The sequence below is a fragment of the Rousettus aegyptiacus genome, unplaced genomic scaffold (assembly GCF_014176215.1).
Source record: "Rousettus aegyptiacus isolate mRouAeg1 unplaced genomic scaffold, mRouAeg1.p scaffold_m13_p_1, whole genome shotgun sequence".
Lineage (NCBI taxonomy): Eukaryota > Metazoa > Chordata > Mammalia > Chiroptera > Pteropodidae > Rousettus > Rousettus aegyptiacus.
The window spans coordinates 2,191,684-2,212,599 of record NW_023416284.1 but is presented as its reverse complement, the minus strand read 5'-3'; the positions used below and the strand labels follow the sequence as shown (position 1 = coordinate 2,212,599).

Here is a 20,916-nt window from a genome sequence, read left to right as displayed (position 1 = left end):
TGGGGAGCCAGAGGCAGCTAAGAATGTGAGGGGCGTATTTGGATTTGGTCGTCACGATGATGGGCATTCCCTGGGTAGGGCCGGAATGCTGCACGACCCCCGTGCTCACCCGCAGACGGACTTGTGTCCCGTGGGGCTTCCGGACGGCCCGCTGTGCCCACCGCCATGAACGCTCCGAGCCCAGAAGGCCTCCCCCCGTCCATGCACAGACCCATGGTTTCTGTTTTGTACGGTTTTAATGAACACCGAATTTTCCGAGAACACGACCACCGCGGACGTCGAAAGGAGGCTGTACGTCAGTTTGCACGGTGACAGGTAACTGCTAGGCTCAGTGTGGCAGTCACCGTGTAAGGTGTGCAAACGTCAGGTACTGTACGCCTGGAACCATCACGACACCGTACACCAACTCCAAACGGATTTAAAAAGACTCGTGTTGTTTTTGTCCCAAACGTCATCGGAGTCGCCCAGCGTTTTGGAAAGTCACCTGCCCTCGATGTCCAGAGGACACACCTGGCTTAGCTAGTGCCGAGGACACGTGTTCCTGGTGATGCCACGTGGCGGGGGAGGGAGAGGGACCGTCACCTCCGTCTCACACCATCCAGTGTAGACGGCGTTTAGCGTTAATGACATTCTCTCGTGGTTCCTCTGAGTCACAGGATTCAGAGCCCCCGGCCGCGCTCAGTCGCATCTTCTGCGGACAGGTGCGCGGAGCGGAGCGGGCGGCACAGGTGTGAGCGCCTCGCGGCCGGGTCCGGCAGGTGCGGGGAGCCTGCCCTAGGCTCGCTCTTTCTCTTGCCCCCCCACCCCGCGGTCTTCTCCCCGCCCCACGTTCCCCGGATGCCTCTGCCTCGTCGTACCCCATCTTCCTGCTCCCCTGCCACAGGCGACGGTGCTTTTGGTCGCGATGCTGGCTTTTCTGGGCAGCGTGTGCATCTGACCCTCCCGCCCACAGCTGCTGGTGGACAGGCCCCTGGAGCTTCCGGAAGGCCGAGAGGGCGGTTGGGGGTGGGGTGCTCCTCTATCAAGGGTGTCGTCACACGTGGGCGTCGGCTTCCTCTCGGATTTGGGCCACCCACTCAGGATGTCCCAATGTTTCAGGGATCAGGAGTGGGTGGCGGGGAGCAGGCCGCCAGAGCCACAGGAAGTGAGGACAGCTGGGTTCGGGCCTCGCTGCCCCCTACTCATGAGTGGCCGGGCCTCCCTCGGCATCAGCCCCCCAGTTCCTGGGGGTTTTGGGATCACGAAGGGCGAGCTTGGCCACCGGGGCCGTGCCGTTCAGTCGACAGGGAAGGGACGCCGGCTGTCCCCATGCAGATGACGCGGCCACTGACCACTCCGGCACGCGCCCCGCCCCCAGGTCTGAGCCCGCGCGACGCCCCCCCGCCTCACGCGGGGGTCAGCGAGGGTTTCCGGGGAAGGCTTGACGGCCCACACCTTCCAGGGCAGACGAAGGCCAGGAAACTCCGAGAACAGCGCGGGCCGGACGCCTGCAGTCCTGGCCCGGTCTGAACACCTCGGGGGAGGAGGCCGAGGAGGACGAAAGGAGGAGCTCGCGCCCGGCATGCGCGACGTCCCCTCCCCCGGCGCAGCCCCCAGGCGAGGCGCGCCTCGGCCCAGGTTAACATCGTCCCTCAGAGCGACCTTGGAGGCCGGCCACACCGCCTGCAGGGCCCAGGTTAACATCGTCCCCTCAGAGCGACCTTGGAGGCCGGCCACACCGCCTGCAGGGCCCAGGTTAACATCGTCCCCTCAGAGCGACCTTGGAGCCCGGCCACACCGCCTGGCTCTGCAGGCGAAGGAGCCCCGGGTCACGTGACACGGCCTCGGCCCCACCGCCGGCCGGCGCTCACTCCGGCAGCGGCGGGCTCCGCACGTCCCACCCTGGTCAGCTACACGGGGAGATTCTGCGCCCTGCTGCTGGAAGAAGCTTCTGGAAAGGGAGACCTTGTCCTCTGTCGTTGCCGATCATCGCCTGCTAGTAACAGACCTCCAGGTGGAGATTCGCGGAACCACGGTGAACGCGGAGGCCCGAGGCGCCTCGGACCATATGGCGCGTGGGGCACGTGCCGGCCGCGGTCTCGGCTGAGTGCCTGGGACCGGGCGGGGCTGCCGCCTTCGCCGGGAGCCCACCTGCTGCAAAGGTGAGCCGGGTCCTTCCACCAGGCGCACTCGCCTGGGACCCTTTCGAGTTCGGCTGCTGGGGGGATGGGAGGGCTCAGGCACCTCGGCCGCCACAGCCCCCCGCTGTCCTCTGCGAGCACAGCGTCCCCAGGCTCAGGACGTCGCCCCCCCCCCCCCGAGAAACCGGGCCGGCCCCTCCACTTGGACCCGCGCGTCCAGAATGACGAGCATGGGCCGCCTCTCCCCGGCTCCGCCTCACTCCCTCTCCAGCCCTGGACTGTCCTCTCTCTCTCTCTCGTGCAAACGCGCATCCTTACTTGTCTCAGTTCCCTAAACGGATTCCTAATCTCCCTGACGAGGGGACAAAGTGCTGGGGTGCCCAGCCCCTCGCCGGCCCCACCCGGGCACAGCCGTCTGCAGCAACTAGCCCGGAGGTGACAGTTCCCGATGCAAAGGATCAAGGAGCCCGCAACGCTAACACCCGCCCTCCTAATATGGTCAGACACAAATCCTAAAAATCATGGTCTGTCTGCTGCTTAATCTCAACGCTCAGAATAGTTCCCCTGTGAGTGATGAAAGCCATACACTCAATCCACCGTGTGGCAGACGGATCTGTTATGGATGTCGTATTTAGTGGGGTGCAGGATGCGAGTCCCCGAGGCCTGACTGGCCAGCAACCCCACCAGCACCCCTAACGGAGACCGACATCTAAGCAGAGGGGGTGCCAACCCTGGCCTCTTCCTGCCGCTCTGGGGGGCCTGCCGGGGGAAAATGCCGGGGAGCGGTGAGCGTGAAAATGCCTCAGGACGGGCTCCACGATGCGCAGGAATTAAGGCACCTTCCGACCCCTGACTGTCTTAGAAGGAGAATGAGGCTCTGGGGAAACAAAGATGCTTAGGAAGCGCTGAGCGTCACAGGCTGGAGCCCGGAGCCCGTGGGAGGGAGGAGCTCGGCAGCGGCGACGAGCCGTACGAGCCGTCCGCAGCAGTCCGGCCGGCCGTGACCAGCCGCAGCTCCCGCACCCACGGGTGCAGACACAGCCGCGCTCAGCACATGCAGAGGAGCCCGGCGGGGGTGGGGGCGGGGAGGACCGACGGGGTCAGAAGGCCGAGCGAGGGTCACGGTCCGAAACCACGGCCGCGGGACGCGCCGCGTGGCGCCCATCCGGACAGTCTCGGCGAGGCGCTGCGGGCCTCCTCGCCGGCGACGCGGTGCACGGTGTTCCGCACACGCATGTGTTCGCCGATGCTCTCACGCCAATTAAGCCACTCCGAACTTTGCGAGCTCATGAGTCATTTGCTTCAAATACCTTTACATCAAGGGCAGCTTCGTTCCCTCGTAGCCAACACCCCGCGAGTTAACCACCAGCGGCTCGGCGTCGCCTCCGCCGCCGCCTCCGCCGCCGCGGCTACGAATGCGCGCACGGACACACGCTCTGTCCCCGCCCGCTCTGGCGCCCGAAAACTGTTTCGTCTCGACGGGAGATGCTCCCCAGGTCGCTCCACTGTTCGGGCCAGGCGAGCCCTGCCGTGACAGACGATGACGCCGGCCTGTCTCTGCTGCTCACAGAGGGACGCGGGGAAAGGACACCGAAGGCCCCCCGGTGACAAGGACAAAGCAAGCTGGAAATCATCCTCGGAAACGCATGAGTGAGCCCCAGCGAAAAATCACCAGGCGGGCCTGAGCGGCCGCATCCTCGAGCTGCTGGGCGTCGGGAACACGCGACCGGTCCACATGGGAACGAACCCTGCGTGGCAACAGGGCCCGAAAGGGCTTCCGAGTCCCCCCGGCTGGCGCACCCTGTGACGGTTGTGAGCGCAGGCAGCTGAGGAAAGAGCCGGCTGTGCCTGAGCAGGCGGGAGGGTCTCGGGGCCCCGGTGCCAGCAGGTGGGGTCCAAGGCAGTCAGGGCACATGCTGTGCGCCAAGCGCCACAGCCCGGAGACGCCGCGGCCACGGGAATCGGCCGCCCTCGGTTCTCCACAGCTCCCTTACGAGTCTTAAGATAAAAGCCCAGGAAACAGCTTTCTAGTTTTCTCCTGGGAGACATTGTGCTTCCAGACTCAGAACATGACCAGCGAGAGAGCTGTCGCAGGAGGATGGCACTTCGCTCTGGGGAGCTCTCCTCTCTTGACCCCAAGTGAACTTCCGACCCTCTGGCACGCCCTCTGCCAGCACCATGTGAGGCCGGAGCTGAACGCCTGAGCGAACCTGTGCCAGGTGATTTTCCACCACGAGCAGTTCCTGGCTAGTGCCATCTATGCCTCTGCGTGGAGCCCCAAGGTCAGGCGCAAGGACATGGGACCTCATCACGTGTCTCCGCAATGGAGCAGCGAGCTGGCGGCAGCAAATCACCTCAAGAACAGCAATCATCATCGTCATCACCACCATTACTGTCACCACCATCACCACCATCACCATCATCATCACCACCATCACCACCATCACCATCACCATCACCATCACCATCACCATCACCATCACCACCATCATCACCATCATCACCATCACCATCATCACCACCATCATCACCATCACCACCATCATCATCACCATCACCACCACCACCACCACCACCATCACCATCACCACCATCATCACCACCATCATCACCACCATCACCACCATCACCATCACCATCACCACCATCACCACCATCATCACCATCATCACCATCATCACCATCATCACCACCATCACCATCACCATCACCACCATCACCACCATCATCATCATCACCATCACCATCACCATCATCACCATCACCATCACCATCATCACCATCATCATCATCACCGCCATCACCATCATCGCTTCCCCAGCACCGCCATCGGCAACAACATCACGATGACCCTGGCAGGCCTGTACTGAGCAGCTGTCATGAGCTAAGCACTGGGCACCTGACATGTACTATCTCACTTAATCTTTACAACATTGCGAGATGGTTCATTCTGTAATTCCCACTGGGGCACAGAGAGGGCGAGCAAGTCTCCCAAGTTCACACAGCTAATAAAGATGCAGCCGGGATTCGAGGGCAGGCGGCGGTGCTTTTCACCACTGCACTGAAACTAGGAGAGGTTTCCCAGTCGCGTCGCCTGTAGGACGATTCTGCGAGAGGTGCCGTTGACAACTCCAGCAGCTGTCCCACGTCACGTTAGCTCCCGCAGGACATGCCCCAAATCACCAGCCCCCTGCCCCTTCCCTGTCCACTGACGCCCGCACTGCAGACAGACGGGAAAACGGAGCACGCCCTTCGAAATAAACAGCTCTCGACGGAAGCGAAAATTAAATCACAGCTCCCAAACTCTGATCCCAAACATTCCTCATTGGACAGCAAAACCGACTTCATGAATTCTTCACATTGCTTCCCAACGGCTGAATTCTAGACTTTGGGGGTCCCCAGCAGTGAGTGAGAAAGCTGGGTGTGCTGGAACGACAAGACTCCCCTGTCCCTGGCGCCTGCTTGTCCTTGTCACCTGCCACGCTCCTCTCGCAGTCACTCTTGCTGGCGTGAGTGGAGAGCCTCAGGTGCCAGGCACAATATTTTAGTTTTGCTGTTGATTTGCTGAATCCTCGCAGCAATCATTTAGCAGAGAGATGTCTTTAATTTTGCTGATGAGGAGAATAGAGCAAAGAGAGACGGGACATCTCCCAGGGCCGCGTGGCCGCACACGGCAGAGCCCACGTTGACACGAGGGGCCGTGACCACAGCCCTGGTGTCCCCGGGACCGCCCTCGCCGCCTTGGAGTCTGCCTGCGAAGTGTGTGTGGCGGTCCCACCCCATGACAGAGAGGGAGCCCACGATGACTGCCGAGGCCAGGGGCACTCGCAGGACCCCGGGGTGGGGGGCCGCGTCACTAATGTAGGACCCACTGGGCTTGGATGATCCCGGGCGAGAGTGACCATCTCAGCATCTCCCGCCTTTCCCTGACTTGGCCTGGGAGCTGAGGCCACTGGCTGTCCCTTCTCAGAATCCAGCGTCACATCCCAGAATTAACATTTCTCTGCATCAGGACACACATATTTTCCCCCCTTTAAATCTGTTTTGCTAAACAAATTAATCTCGCACCAGATTATATCATGAAGAACCACAAATCTTTTCCAAGATAAGCATCTGTCGAGTTGGATTAGCAACGTCCAATGCACTGTGAATTAATTTGCTGAGCCCTGTAATGGTGTCCCCGGCATTTAACTTTAGTAATATCAAATACAATTTGGAATAAACGGGGACTTGCTTTCTCATCCGTGTCGCTATAGTAAGTGACGTATACAGAGGAGATGAGAGTAAGTGAATGCAGCAGTAAATTCCATTATGATGATGGCTCGTGAGTTCATTGAGGTAAAAACAGATGCTCTGTAAGCTGCTCCCGGGTGCCTGGCGCAGGCCTGTGTGTGGATTCCAGAAGCTACGGGGCTGGGGGCGGGGGGAGAGGGGGTCTTTGGGGTGGCGGGTGCAGGGCCCTGCAGACCCTCCTGCCATGCGCCCAAGCTCACAGCCCCAAGCCTGGTGTGGACATGGAGCTGGGTATTCCTTTCACAGCGATGTTTCTCTCTAGGGAAGAGGCACTCGGAATGAAAACCGCAGCTCTCTCGTTCCAGTCAAGGGAGAAAGTAGGCCACAGAACAAAGGCCGGCCCTCCATGGAAACCCGTCCAGCCGCTGGCCACGGCCCGCCTGCCAGGATGCAGTCTCGTGCAGAGGCCAAGTGCAAGGGGACCCTGGGGAGCGAGTCCCCCTCCCCTCCGGTTTCTGAAGCCCCGGCAAGCGGGGGTGGACGAGGCCGCGTGGCGGCCGCCGCCGTGCCCTGGACCTGCATCGCCCCTTCCACCGCAGTGGCCAGCGCGGCTGCTTGTCCAGGATGCGCATGCGCAGGTCCGACCCCCCAGCCCTGAGTCATGGTGGGGCGCGGGGCCACGACCAGGCCACAGAGACAGCGGCGCTGGAGGAGGGTTGGGACAGGGGGGTCCCTGGCTCTGTGCTTTCCCCAGCTGGCCACGAAGCCGGGTCCATGCCGGCGGCGACCCGTGAAGGGCGGGCTCGGCCCGGGAGGGTTTTAAGGGCTGCGCCTTTGGAAGCAGCGGAAGGAGGGGGTGCCGGAGGGAAGCGCCGGAGGGGGGGGGCGGTCCACACGCCCGGAGCAGAGGAGGCGGAAGCAGCGACGCCACCCTTGTGAGCGCGTCCTCCAGACACCCCGGCAACGCCGCGATGTCCAGCCCGGGCAGTTTGCGGAGCCCCAGCCGCCCCCGCGGGCCGACCCTCCTCACCGCTGCCCACCAGCCTGGTTCCCCACTCCAGGCCGGGCGGGCACCGGCCACCCCACAGAGCCACGCCCCCGAAGGCCAGAGAGTCCACGTGGCCCTGACCCCATTGAATGCGCCACCGCCTGACCCCGAGCTGGCCCCCCACAGAGGCAAAGCGCCTCCCTTCCGGAAGGTGTGGTCCTGTGTCCGGCAGGGCTCGGTGGCCCCGGCGCAGCTGCGGGGGTAAGGCAGGCACGGCGCCCCCTCGGGGCCACCGCTCGGGGCAGAAGCTCGCCTTGCGCCTCCCGGCACCCAGGGCGGCCGGCACCCCTTCCCGGAGCACGGCCTGCGTCTGCTGGGGTGCGCCCGTCCCACGGCGGCCCTTGGCCTTGGCCATGGAGAAACGTGGAGCCCCAGCAGGCAGCGTCACCCTGTGCAGTTCTGCACCCCGAGCCACACCCCGTCACGCCCTCCCGAGCCACGCCCCTCCCGAGCCACGCCCCCTCCCGAGCCACGCCCCCGAGGACATCTCTCACCCCAAGCAGTACTCAAGCCAGAAAGAGGGCGCCTACCTGAGGTCTCCCCCAGAATCCGCGGGGGCTGGGTGTCTTTCCCGCTGTCTTTGCTGGGACTGGTGGGAGGCTCTGTCGTGCTAACCCCAACCTGGATCCTGCTTCTGGGGTCCAGGGCCGCGGTGACCCCGTTAGTCTGCAGCGGCACGGAGGTGGCCGTGGCGGCCGAGGTGGTGGTGCTGGCGGGCGCCGCGGTCGTCCTCCGCGTCTGGAAGACGGAGCCCGTGGTGGGGCCGGAAACGCCGGGGACCACGCCGGGCTCGGGGGCCTCCTCCCCCGTGGGCCCCCACGCGATGAACTCCGCCTCCGTGGTGGGCCGGCTGCCGCGCAGGTCGAAGCCGCCGAGGCCGGCCGCCTGCAGGTGTCTCTTGCCTCTCCGCAGGAGGGCCTGCTGGTCCGCGGCGCACCCGCCGGCCGCCGCGGGGGCCGGCGACGAGGCCGAGGCGCCCAGGGCCGGGCCGCCTTTGGCCGCGGCGGGGGGCTTGGCGAGCCCCCCCTTAGGCACCAGGCCGGCCACCTGGTCCCTGGGTCTGTGCGCCCGTCTGGCCCGGGGACTCTGCATCGGGCCGTGGCTGCGCTCCACGCGGGCCGGGCGGGGGCTCCACACGGGCGCCGGGACCCTGGCCGGCTGCCCGCTCTTCACGCTCCACAGGCGCAGGGGCCGGTGCAGCGGCCGGGGCAGCAGCCGGAACTCGGGGCCCGGGCCCAGGGCCTCGCACGCGGGCAGGTCCAGCGCCAGCTGAAACATGGCTATAAGCATCCACGTGTGGCTTCGCAGGGGGCAGCCCGGCCAGCGGATCGACATGGACCTGCGTGGGAAAGAGAGCGGCGTCAGCGTGGGCGGGGTCACGGCGTCGCCCCTCCCCACGGAGGCGGGGACCCCCTCCCGGCAACACGGAGGTGGGGCCCCCTCCCGGCAACACGGAGGTGGGGGCCCCCTTCTCGCAGCAAGGGGGAGTCCCAGCTTCCAAAGGGAAACCGACACCCTCCGTCAGCGGCTCAGGGGCCCACTCGGGCGTGTGTCAAGCAGCGTCTGGAAGGACGGTCCCAGCCACCGTGTCATCGTGTCGTCAGCACTGCTTCCCCGCCCGCACGTCACCTGCCACAGAGCCAGCAGCGCGCGGGGCCACAGGCCCGCCCCCAGCCGCCCCCGCAGCACGGGAGGAACCCGAGTCCCAAGCCCCACCCCTCCCCCGGCTGGCGGTTAGCGGCACCACTGCGAAGCCCCCGCTCTGCGTTCGCCTTTGTCTGGGGGAAACTGAGGCATGGGGGGTAGGGCAGCAGGGCGTGGTCCAGGCCGGTGACTCTAACCGTGCAGCCACCTCTGCTGAGGACAGCAGGGACAGGGCTGTCCCCTCAGAGCCGGTCGCCCCGCCTGGCACCCCCGCCTCGCCCCCTGGTGCGTGCTCTCCTGGCGGGTCTCAGCCCACCTGCAGGTTTCACAGCAGGCTCACGGCCTCACACGCCTTCCCGGGAAAGCTGCTCGTTTTGGGCCCGCCCTGATTGCGCTCAGGGAACTGAGCCCTGCTGTGGGCACGTGGTGAGTGTGTGGCCGCGCCCGCTCTGCCCCAGTGAGCCTCCTGTCCGCCTTCTGTCCGGGAGGCCGCTGACCCGCCTCGGCCCGCGGAGGCTGGGGAAAGGGCCGCCCCGAGCAGGCTGGCCGTGGCGGGCCACCTCTCCCTGCGCTGGGCTTCCAGGGAGATGAGCCAGCCGGGCTCGCAGAGTGTCATGTGACAAGCCAGAGCTCAGGATGGCCACGCAGAAGGGGGTGGGGACGCGGCCCACGTGCCGCCCCCCCCCTGCCCCGCACCTGCTGAGATAACCGAGAACTGGGTGCAGGCGCCATTCGAAGTCAGCGCCTGTCACCGACGTCAGGTCTGAAAGCTGACGGGCGCCCGGGACCTCAGTGAGCGGCGAGCGGGGGCGGGCGTAGGCTCGGGGTGCGCGAGCCCCCCACCCCCAGAGGCAAGGAGGCGGCGCGGCTCTGTGAGGTGGGCCCCGGCCGTGGCAGGGAGGAAGTCGGCGTGCGAGCGTGAGTCACCTCGTCAGCGCGTGTGTCTCGGGACCACGTGTCGGTGAGTGTACGTGACGTGTGATGTGTGAGTGTCAGTGTGTGAGCGTGCCCGTGCAGCAAGGCCCCCCAGTCCTGCTCGCATGCTGCCCCCCCCCCACACACGGGCATACCAGGCCCCTTCTCACTGGCATTGGGACGGTGCTGGTCCCCACGGCCACCGGCACGTGAGTGGAGGAGCCGTGTGTTAACGAGCGCTAATTACCGCGTGAGGCTGACCCCCAAGTGACGGGCCCCAGTTTTTCGATCAGAATGAAAGTGCTCTGCTGCAGAAAAGGGGGGGCGGCTCGTCACGCGAACGCCTCCACGCCGGTTTCCTGCCGCTGTGCAGTTTCCCGGCGGCACCGGCCGGGTTCGGTGCAGGCACCAGGCCCTCCGACACCGCACGGCCCAACCGGGTCGGCGTGGAGCCCCCCGCACACACGGCACAGCTCCCGCCGGTGCCGGCGACGCAGCGGGGCCGAGCGGTTTGACCTCTGCCTCTCCCACCACTTTGCACGACTGGACGAGAGCCGGGCACTTAGGGAAACAAGCCGCCTCTTCAAGCCGGATGGCGCCTCAGCCCGGAAGACACCGTTGGCACCCCCAGGCCTCGTCAGGTACCATCAGGCCGCACTGGGCACCGCTGGACACCGCCAGAGCCCACCAGGCACCACGGGCCTCACCAGCTCCCACCAGGCCTCATCAGGTGTCACCAAACCCCCCAGTCCCCGCCAGGCAGCACCAGGCCCCATCACGCCTCACCAAGTACCACTGGGCCCCACCGGGCCTCGCCAGGTACCCCCAGAGCGCACCGGGCCTCGCCGGGTACCCCCAGAGCCCACCGGGCAGGCCGCATGAAGAACAGCCGCGTGCACACCTGCCTGGCATCAGCACTTTGAGAAACAGCGCCCAGGAAATTAACACGGCAGCACCTAAGCCTGCGCCCGCCTGCCTGCCCCAGCATAACTTTACACACAGGATATTTCTGTCATTTTTCACCAATCATAAGCTGTAATTGGTTACCATAGAAACCCCCTCATTTCCACGCCACCCAGCTGCTATGCAGAAACACCAACCAGTCTCAAAGCTGGAGAGCTTGGTTTGTTTTTCCTCTTTGGGTCCAGGTCCTTCCTCTCTGAAGTGGATAAGGAAGGTGGGCAGGTGAACCCGGCAAGCGAACCCGGCAGGACCCAGGCCCCGCCCCGCCTCCGGCATCCAGGAGACAGGGCTGCTGGCGGGGGAGCCCCCACCTCCTGGAGGCCAGGGCTGGTCTGTACCTTCAGGGTGGAAGGCCTTGCACTCTCTGCTGTGTGGCCAGGCCCTCAGGCCTAGGCGTGCCATCTGGCCTGGTCCTGGGCACAGGTGGGCGGCTCCCTAGGGTAAAGCTGCATCTCAGCATTAGAGGACTTGGGACCACACGTGGAGTGACCAGCGACCTCTGTCCTCATCCCCCCTGCCGACACCAAAGCCAGGCAGGACCCCGGGAAGTTCCTCCCTCTGACCCCATCAGCACAGCACTGGGGGCCCCCAACGCCACACTCAGTTCAGAGAGGACCACTCACTCAGAGCCCTCGGACCCCCGCAGCCACCCTGGTGCTGTCAGCCCTTTCTGAAGATGACAGAGAAACCCCGCACGTCCTCGGGAGGGAGGCTCGGGCTGCTGACATCACTGCCTGCTGCTGCCGGCACCGAGGAGGCCAGGCCATGGCGCGGGCACCAGCAGAGCAGGCACAGGTGGTCCCGGCTCCCCCAAAACCCGGGGGCACCCACAGACCCCTCAGCGGCATGCCCCCGCTTCACGCACGCGAGGATGGCCGCAAGCGGCGGGCGAGGCGGACGGTTCGGGCCGGGGCGGCGGGTGGAGGGGATGTGGGGAAACGCGAACTCGGACGCGTCCTCGGGGAGCGTGTGATGCGGAAAACAGTCTGGCGGCTCCCCTGGAACTTCCCGCCACGCCAGCAACCCCACTCCGGGTGTGGGCGCGTGTCCATGCAGAGGCGTGGGCGTTCACGGTGGGGGTGTGGGGGGGGGTGGAGCCCCAGCGTCCGCCTGCAAAGGATGCAGACGAGGGGCGGGGCCGCCCAGGCGCTGCACCTGCTCCCCCGCGCATGCGCCGGAAGTCGCCACGGCGGGAGGAGAGGCCGGCCACCGGGGGCCGGGGGGCCGCGTGGCCTGCGCCCCCACGTCCCAGGACTGCCCGGAACCGCGGGACCCACAGAAACAGAAAGCAAGTTAGCAGGGGGCCGGGCCGGGCCCGGAGCCACGGGGAGCCACTGCCAAAGGTCACCCTGGATCGCGGGCTGCTCCAGGTTCTCTGGCACCACTGGACAGAAGGGCCTGCGTCCCCAAGGCCACCGGACCGCCCTCGCAGGACCTCTGGCGCCAGGCACGCCCAGAGGCCGCCTCTCAGCCCAGCGCCCATCACCGGGTGGCCAGACCGCCCTGGCGTTAAGGGTGGTGACGGGCGCAGTCTTGTGCCCACATCAAAACCACCACACTGTGCGTTTTAAGATGAATTTTCAGGGATTAAGTTATATCTTGCGACGTGGACGTGTGCGAGGGTGGCAGAGACCGACCCGTGAGGCGTCCTGCACTGCGGCCACGTCCAGGGCTGGCCGGCGGGAGGCAGGGAGGGCCGTGCCCGAGCCGCGGGGCCCCACAGTGAGCACATGCAGGGTGGAGACGCCCCGGATGCCGCCACGCGGCCCTCACTGGGACTGGCTGCCGCGTCCAGCGCCCGCTGCCCCTGTCCGCACCGTGAAGGACAGGCCCCTGCGCTCCGAACAGCAGCGTCCAAGCCCTGAGTTTCAAATGAAGCCAAAACGGCCACCGCCTGCCACCCGCCGCCCACTGCGGCCAGCCGAACACCACTTCTCCATCTCAGCTCTTTCCATCCGCGGCTTCCCGGTTTCTCCCCCTTTTAAATTTTTTATTGAATCTCTTTTTTCCCCCAAGAACAATTTAATAAGTTCAGCTAATTGGGATTCAATTCGATATCTTCTGTACATTTTTTTCGCCAGGAAAATCGCTGTCAATTAGCGGAAACAAAGACATCGCTCTGACTTAAGGTGACGCTTCGCCCCGATAGGCTCGCCGCATCCAGCTGCCCGAGCCTGGGGCTCGGGGTGCTGAGAATCTGGGCTGCGCTGGAAACGTACGCAGGAGCCCCGGGCCCAGGGGCCACCCCGGAATCTCCAGGATGGGCGGGGACCTCAGAGGTGTCCGTCCGGCCCTGCCACACGCAATCCCAGCACCGGGGGACCGCGGACCCCTGTCCCAGGCGTCTGCTCTTGGGCCGGTCATCAGTCGGCTGGGAGGACAAGCCGTGGCGGGAGCCGGTCTGTCCTGTCCCCTTGGCGTGGGCCGGTGGCCTCTGCTCTGCAGGCCCCCGTCTTTCATCCTTCGTCAGCCGGAGAGCAGGCGGGCCGTGGGGTGTCACCCCTGAGAAGATGACGCGTCTGTGATGAACAGCCAACGGGCAGACCGCAACAGGATTCCGGGGCGCGAGGAACAGAGACGCCACTTCGGCTCACGCTGGCTCTGCTGCCCCAGGCTCCTCTGTGGACGGCCCTCCCCGCTGCAGACACGGGCGTCCCTTTACCTGGGACCGGGAGCCACGGGAGCCCTGCTGAGTCTCCCCGCACCCCGTCTCCGGAGGCTTCCTGGCCCGAGTCACCTCTGTTGGCGGATTTGCCCAAACGAGCGTCATCTGAGCCCAGCTTCAGATCCGCAGCAGTCGCGGAGGGCGGAGTCCCCGTGCGCTCCTCTCCCAGAGCTGTCTGTCACCACCGGGGGACTCGCCGCTACGCCCAGTCACGAGCTTCCACGCTTCGTTTGGATCCCACCAGCTTGTCCTGAACGCCCTTGTTCTGTCCCGGGTCCCACCGAGGACGCCGCGTGACATTGAGTCGTCGCCTCTCCTTAGGCTCCTGTGGGTGATGGTTTCTCAGCTTCCCCTCGTCTGCGATGACATGACGGTTTGGGGAAGTGCTGGCCAGGTTTGCCGGACGTCCCTCCACTGGATTCGTGCGATGTCCTGTCACGGCTGGACGGGGCCCATGGCTTCTGGGGCGGAGCCGCAGGGCGCGGTGCGCTTCCCATCACCGTATGGGGGGCCAGCTGCGAACGTGACTTATTGCTGTGCTGCGGACCTTGGTCACCTGGCCGAGGTCCTGGTTGCCAGAGGTGTCCGCCGAGTGACGCCCCCCACCTCCCCACGCGCCAATCCCTGGATGCAGACCGGTGAGCACAGCGCACACTCTCGGGGGGGTGATGCCCCCGAATTTAACTCTTCGAAGCTCACCTGTTGGAAGCCAGAACAGCCCGGAGGGAGCGGGTGGGACAGGTTCGAGGAAGCGCCCGTCCCGAGCAGGTGGTGGGGAGCGGGCACCCACTCCGCCACCTTCAGCAGCTGCTGCAGGGCTTCCTGGGTGCGGCTGCCAGGAGACGCCCAGAGCTCCAGCCCTGTGGGTGTCTCCCAGGGGCCCTGGAGGGCGGCCGGGGGGGGGGGGCAGGATGTCCCCGAGCTCTGCCCCCGGGGTCACTCAGCACTACCTTCTGGAACACGCCGGCATCGTTACGCTCTTTGCAGATAGGAGACCAAGGGGCACGGTGTGGGGACCTGGGTGGGTGGAGCCTCCTGAGAGCAAACCCCAGGCCCCAGGCTGTGACTGAGGGGACAGCGGTGGCCATGCCCAACCCCGACCTTTGTGCAGACTAAAACTCCGGGAGGGGTCGGCCTCTCCGGCGCCGACCCGTCCTCCTGGCGAAACGTGCATCGTACCAGGAGGAGGCCTTCGCCCTCGGGCGAGAAGGGTGGCCCGGCGCCTTGTGCAGAAGGGCCGTCGCCCCCAACGGCCTCGATCGCAGGCCGCTCCACGTTCTGCGGCACCGCTGCCCTGGACGGGGAGGCGTGTGGCCCCCGAGGCCAGCGGACCTCCCGCCGCAGGAGGACCCGGCACACTCAGGCCACCTCTCGCCCCATTCCCCGTCCCCAGGAGGCCTCAGGCTGGATTTCGGGGGCAGAGACCTGCCCCCCCCCACCTGCCACATACTCAGGGACACAAGGCCCCCGGGTCCGTCCCCAGCACTGGCCCAGGGAGGGAGCACACATGCTTTGGGAAAGCAGTCAGTGGTCCAGCCGTCCCGGAGGGAGGCGATTCGCCTGCCGACATCCCCAGCCGGGTGCCAGCGTGACATCCTGCCAGAGCCCAGCTCCACCTTGCGACTCCAGACTCAGAGTGCCTGGGGGTGTTCCCCCTCAGTGGCTCAGGGTGACAGGCGCCCCTGTCACACTCAACTCACAGAGATGGAGTCGCATAGCAATGATGCCCCTACACAGGACAGAAAGCTCCAGCACGAGAAGTCTCTGGCTCCTGTCCCTTCCGGAGCTCGGGGTGCTGGGTGCGCAGAAGTGCAAGCCCTTCTCCCGGGTCCGAGACTGGGAGGCGCTCGGCCTGCGTGGCCCAGGGACGCGGCTCCTGTCCCCTGCGGGGGTGCTGGGGCCAGCGCCCTGCAGGGAGGTGTGCTCACTGCAACGTGGCCCCTCCCGGGGTCATCACAGGGGCGCGAGGAGGATGTGAGCACACCAGGGGCGTGTGTCCACCTAGCCGCTCGTGGGGTTCGGTGGCCTGGCCGGACAGCAGGGCCGGAAGGAGCAGGGACGGCCAAGCCCCAGCGCGTGGGGCCCAAGTGGCCTCGGCCCGACGCGAGCTGCGGCCAAGCCCCAGGGAGAAGCAGGGAGAGGCGAAGGGTCCTGCCCGACCTTTGCCCCTGGAGCAGTGGCAGGTGGGGGGCTCGCCCCAAACCCCCATGAGGCGGATGACGCCAACACGAAGCCCACAAACGAAGGGGCCTGGCTGGGGGCGCAGTGAGGGGCATCGGTCCCTAACCTGAGTATAGGATTCAGGGACTCGAGGTGTCTGTGCTCAGGAGCTAGGGCCCCGGGGTCATGGGCCGAGGGCCTGGGCCGGGCCGTGCTGGGGACAGCGGAGGGAATGGGGAAGCTCCCTAACCGTGAGGAAGATGGCCCTGCCTGGGAGGGGCACCTGGGGTGGGCACTGGACTCTGGTGGCGCTGCCTCCGCCCTCTCCCCGCCCATTGGGGAGGGGGGGTCCCAGCCCCACGGGTGTCAGGGAGCTGCCTCACACGCTCTTGCAGAGGACGATGGCCCCGGCACCCCACGTGCCTCACAGTGGGCACTGCGCGTTTGTTTACACACTGGGCGCTTCCCGCCTGGCCTGACCTGACCGTGCCCCGGGGACACCGGCAGCGTCTGCAGACGCGTCTGCCTTGGGGACATGGCAGGGGGTGCTGTGCCGGCATCGCGTAGGCCCGCGGGGGTGCACGGGGCGGCCCCGCAGGGCCTCGCCGGCCGAGCCCGCGGCGCTGCGGGTGGGGAAGCATCCGGCGCCCGTGGGGCCCGGCCAGGCGGGAGCGACCACCCTCAACCCCCGGAGGAAAGAGACTCGGAGGTGACTGACCGACACGTGCTCGAGAGATGGCCCGGTGCGGTGGTGACGCCGGGGCTCAGGCCAGCTGCCTGACTTCCAGTAATCGCTCTGTGCCTCAGTTTCCCCACCCTAGAGTGGCGTGAACACGGTACCCACGGCACGAGGTGTCAAGGAAATCGTAGGCGCTCAGCATCCGCGTGACGCCTCCATGTCCCCCGGGGCCCTGGACGGCTCCGGGGCGCATCCCCTCCCCCGGGGGCTCCGAGCAGCGTCCGCAGGGCTGGGGGGCGGGGCGCGCCGCTGCACGGGCTGCGCAGGCGCGGGACGAGGGTGAGCGGCAGCCACGCGCTGGCGTCTGGTTGCCTGGGCAACGTGCCCGCGAGCGTTCCAAAGGAGTGAGGTGGTGACAAGTAGTAGGTGGGGAGCCCTGTGGGTGCGACGCTCTCTCCCTGGGGGTGGGGAGTCGGGCTCCTGCGTGCAGCGTTTCCGCGGCCGCGGCTGCAGCCGGGTCCCTGGTGTCCTGCAGCCAGCGCGCCGTGGGGCAGCGAGCGGCCACCCGGGACCGCGGCCGCCCGGAGTGCCCTGGCCCCGGGGGACCCTCATGTCAGTCAGCTGCTGTCCCTCTGATGTTGGGTGCGTGCCCTCTCCGGGAAACGGCCAAGACGTGCCCAGCAGCCGCCCCACGGCCGGGCGCCTCCCCGGGGAGCCGGCTGCCCTGGGCCCCAGCATGAGCTCGCCCATCGCGGGGTCGGGCGCCGTCTCTTCTCCACATCCCGCCGGGCAAAGGGGCCAGAGTCGGCTGAGCCCGACACTAACCGGGGTTGGGCGAGGATCCTGCCATCAGAACCTCCCTGACCTAGGTCAGCTCAGTGCAAGGACGCTCAGAAGGGCCTGGAAGGGCCAAGGCGATTCCGCAAACCCCCGCGGAGGCCTGGGCCTCAGGCGAGAATCGCCGCGTTGGGAGGAGAGCGGTCACAGACGCTGAGACCCAGGTGCCACTGCGGAGCCACTGACCAGCGTCTCTGGGGACCCGGCCCAGCACCAGCAATGCTTTCGGACACTCAGCAGGGTGACCCAGGGTCAAGAGCCCAGGGACGTGGCCTGATCCCCTCGGACCGGTTCATTCCAACGTTATGTCCATGTTTGACAGGAGACAGAGGCGGGGGTCAGTGGGGGGAGAGGGACGCCCCGCTCCGGGCTGGGGCCGGGCGACCCTCAGGGCAGGGGTCCCGGGCAGCGCGCAGGCACACGGCAGCCGGGCGCCGGGCTTCACGGCTCCTGCTGGAGCCCGGCTGCCCTCAGCCCGGGCGTCCGGCCAGGGAGGCGTCCCGAGACGGTGCTCACGCCATCCCGAGGAGAGACAGGAGCCGCTGCCGGAGAGGAAGAGCGGGCGGCCGCGGGCCAGGCGGACAGCGGGCTGGGAGTGGGCGCCGACGGCCCGCACGGCCCAGGCCGGGCCTCGCTCACGCCGCCCGCCCCACCCCCCACGGGAAAACACCCTGCAGGAAGAAGAATCACAAGGGCGTCCGTGTCCCCCCCGGGAAGCCACCGGCACGACAGGACCCCGGGGACTCGGCCGGCCCCGGGGCGCCCTCCTCCACCGCGCTAGGGCCTCAGACGCCGACCCCGGTGACGCGCGGCCCGTTAGGGACACTCTCGTCCCCGAAGAGCGGACTGGGAGGAAGAAACGTCGCCAGCTCCCAAAGCCCCCCGGAAGCCCCTGCCCCTGCGGGAAACCCCGTTTTGGTTTCGATGCCGCTGAGCTGGTGCAGAAGCAGCTCCGGGCGCGAGCGGGAACTTCGTGAGCCGCCCCGAAGGCGGCCGCGCGAGGGCCCGGCAGGCGGGCTTGGCGGGCGGCGGGTCTGCAGAGGCAGGACGGCTGCGACTGGGCGTGGGGAGGGCGAGGCTTGGGGGGGCAGATGGCCACGAGGGCGCCGCGGGGCCCGGGGGACCGGTCGCCAGCTCTCCACGGCCTGGCACGGCTGGGCCCTTCATCACCCCGGGCCCTGCCTCCCGCGGCGGGCACGTGCCCACCTTGAGCAAGAGGTGTGACAATGACAAGATCCTGGCACAGCTCTGAGCAAAGGGCCCAGCCAGCTCGCCAGGAGCGCGAAGCGGTCTGGACTCCGGCCTCGGGGGCTGAAGGCAGAGCAGCTGTGGTCAGCACAGCACCCGGGACAGGGGCGGGGGTGGGGGCCCGCTGGGGCTGGCCCCGGATCTCGCCCCCGGGCTCCAGCCGACTCCGCCCGAGCCACCCTGCTCTGACCTCCGGATGCCCTGGGACCAGGGAAAGCTGAGTGGGGAGCGTCCTTCCCGGGTGTGACTGTTCAGAGGGCCCAGGGCACCTCCGGGGCAGACTGGGGGGAGGAAGTGAGTGGGGGAGCAGACAGGGGGGGCGGAGGGAGGGGAAGTGAGTGGGTTAAGAGAGCTCGAGGTGGATGTACGAGGACTGGAGATTGCAGACGTTCTGAGCCGGGCAGGAGGCAGCAGTGTTGGGCCAGGGACATCGCAAAGGAAGGACAGACAGACAGCCCCTCGTCAGGCGGCTGGGGGAGGGGTCCCTGCAGCCTGCCGGCTGTGTTGGGGAGGGGTGACCCTGAAGGTCCTTCAGATATTGGGAGCATGAGGAGTCAGGTGCTGGTCAGACTTTACGCAGTCAAAAGGAGCCCCCGCCCACTTCAGGGGACTGGGGGAGCCCACTTCAGGGGACCGGGGGAGCCCAGAGGCCCTCAGATCGCCTCGCTGCTACCTGCCACGCAGACGTCACCATCCCTCAGTCCTTTGCACCTGAGTGTGAGTGAGGCTGAGATGGAATGGGGCCTCCACGGGGGCCCTAGGGCCTCATCTGGTGGCCTGCACTGGGCGCGGGGGTCTTGAGAATGAGCACAGTGGGGGGGGGCAGGGACTGTCGAGGGCTCCTCGGCAGCCCGTCCCATAATCCCCAGTCCACAGATGGGGAAAGAGAAAACCGTAACTTGGAAACAAGCAGGAATTGCCAGAAGTACATGAAATCATCCACGCAAATCCTGCAATGTAGGTCAAGTTCAGTTTCATCTCCAGCTACAAAGAGCTCCCTGTTCCGGCAGGAGGGAGTGGCGGGGAGAGCGGCTCCGCGTCCGCCCCACCCACGCCCACCCGTCCAACCCCCGGGGAGGGAGAGCGCGTGGGACACACACGTGCACGCACACGTGTGCACACGCCCGCACACATACACACAGTGCACAGACTCGCGCATGTGCACACACGTACACACTCGTGCGTGTACTCACGCATGCACACACACACGCACGCGCACACACACACACGCACACGCACAGCGCAGTGGTGGTGGGGCCGGCGAGGCCACAGGGACGGCGCCCTGACCAGAGCGGTGGCCTCCAGGACAGCCCTGTCCTGGGCGCTCACCTGTCCTCGTTGGGCCGGCCCAGGTACCCCGTCCACGCCCGCTGAGAGAGCCGCCCCCACGTCTCCATGTCACCAGCGAGGACGTGGACATTTCAGAGGCGTCAGAGCACTGGCTCAAGGTCACCAGCCAGTGGGCAGTGCGGCAAGGGTCTGGCCACAGCCTGTGGGACTTGGAGTCTGTTCTGCGGCCGCCCAGCCTGACCCCCCCGGGGGTCTGGGTACAGAACGAGGCGCAGGCAAGCTGCCAGCCAGCTCTGCAGTCAGAGGGGGCCAGGGACGTCCTGCCCTAACCACCACCCTCACGGCTCCCCAGCCTTTGAGCACACACGGTGACGGGGAGCTCGCTCCCTCCGAAGAGCCCCCAGCGGGCGCGGGGCGGCAGCCCAGCTGAGGGAAGCCTCCGGCTCGATCCGAGGACGGCGTCCAGCGGCGTCTGCCACGTGGTGGACTCGAGACGCGCCTGACTGACCTCCGAGCGGCGCTCCCACACGCGGGCGGCCAGTGCCCTCGCGCACGGTCTCACACGAACGCACGTGCACGCGCGAGGCGCACGGAGGCTCACGGAGGCACACCCGCCCACTCGCACGCTCACACAGGCACGCGCGTGCGTGCACACACAGAAACAGACACCGTGGGCACGCACACGCGCACACACACACGCACACTCGTGGCTCCAGCCCCTCCCCCCCAGTTCTCCGCAGCTGCCTCCGGTGGCACATCTGTGCAGCCGCCACCTGGCCACCTCCATCACACGCGCCCCCTCGCCGGGCTCCACGTGCCGTGTCCAGAGCTGGGCGCGAACACGGCTCAGCACGGAGCCGACGTGTCGGCCGCCGCTGGCGTGAGGACGAAACGCCGTCGGCTGGGGGCAATTCTCCCCCAAAGGCCCCGGGGAGCCGCGCCGGCCAGGTGGCCCAGGCGGCGCCAGCAAGTGGGGTGCTGCGGGGGTTCTCGCCGGGAGGCCCGGCGGCAAAATGGAGGTTCCGGGAAGCCCCGCGGCCGCCGCGCAGGAGCTGTGACTTGAGGGGAAGAAACCTGTTTCCCGGGAAAGCTCAGTCCCCAGACGCAGGGCGGA

At 66.8% G+C, this 20,916-nt stretch overlaps 1 protein-coding gene across 2 annotated transcripts in view; it reads right to left on the bottom strand.

The window, feature by feature from the left end:
* Positions 1 to 20,916, bottom strand: part of AJAP1 (adherens junctions associated protein 1) — an 88,842-nt gene that overhangs the window by 37,073 nt on the left and 30,853 nt on the right. For both annotated transcript variants that reach the window (XR_004953121.1, XM_016144372.2), the window contains exon 2: positions 7,932 to 8,740. Coding sequence is in view for 1 of the 2 variants with exons in the window: in XM_016144372.2 (XP_015999858.2) it covers positions 7,932 to 8,740 (809 nt within the window). In the remaining variant the exon portion in view is untranslated. The remainder of the gene's footprint in view (positions 1 to 7,931; positions 8,741 to 20,916) is intronic.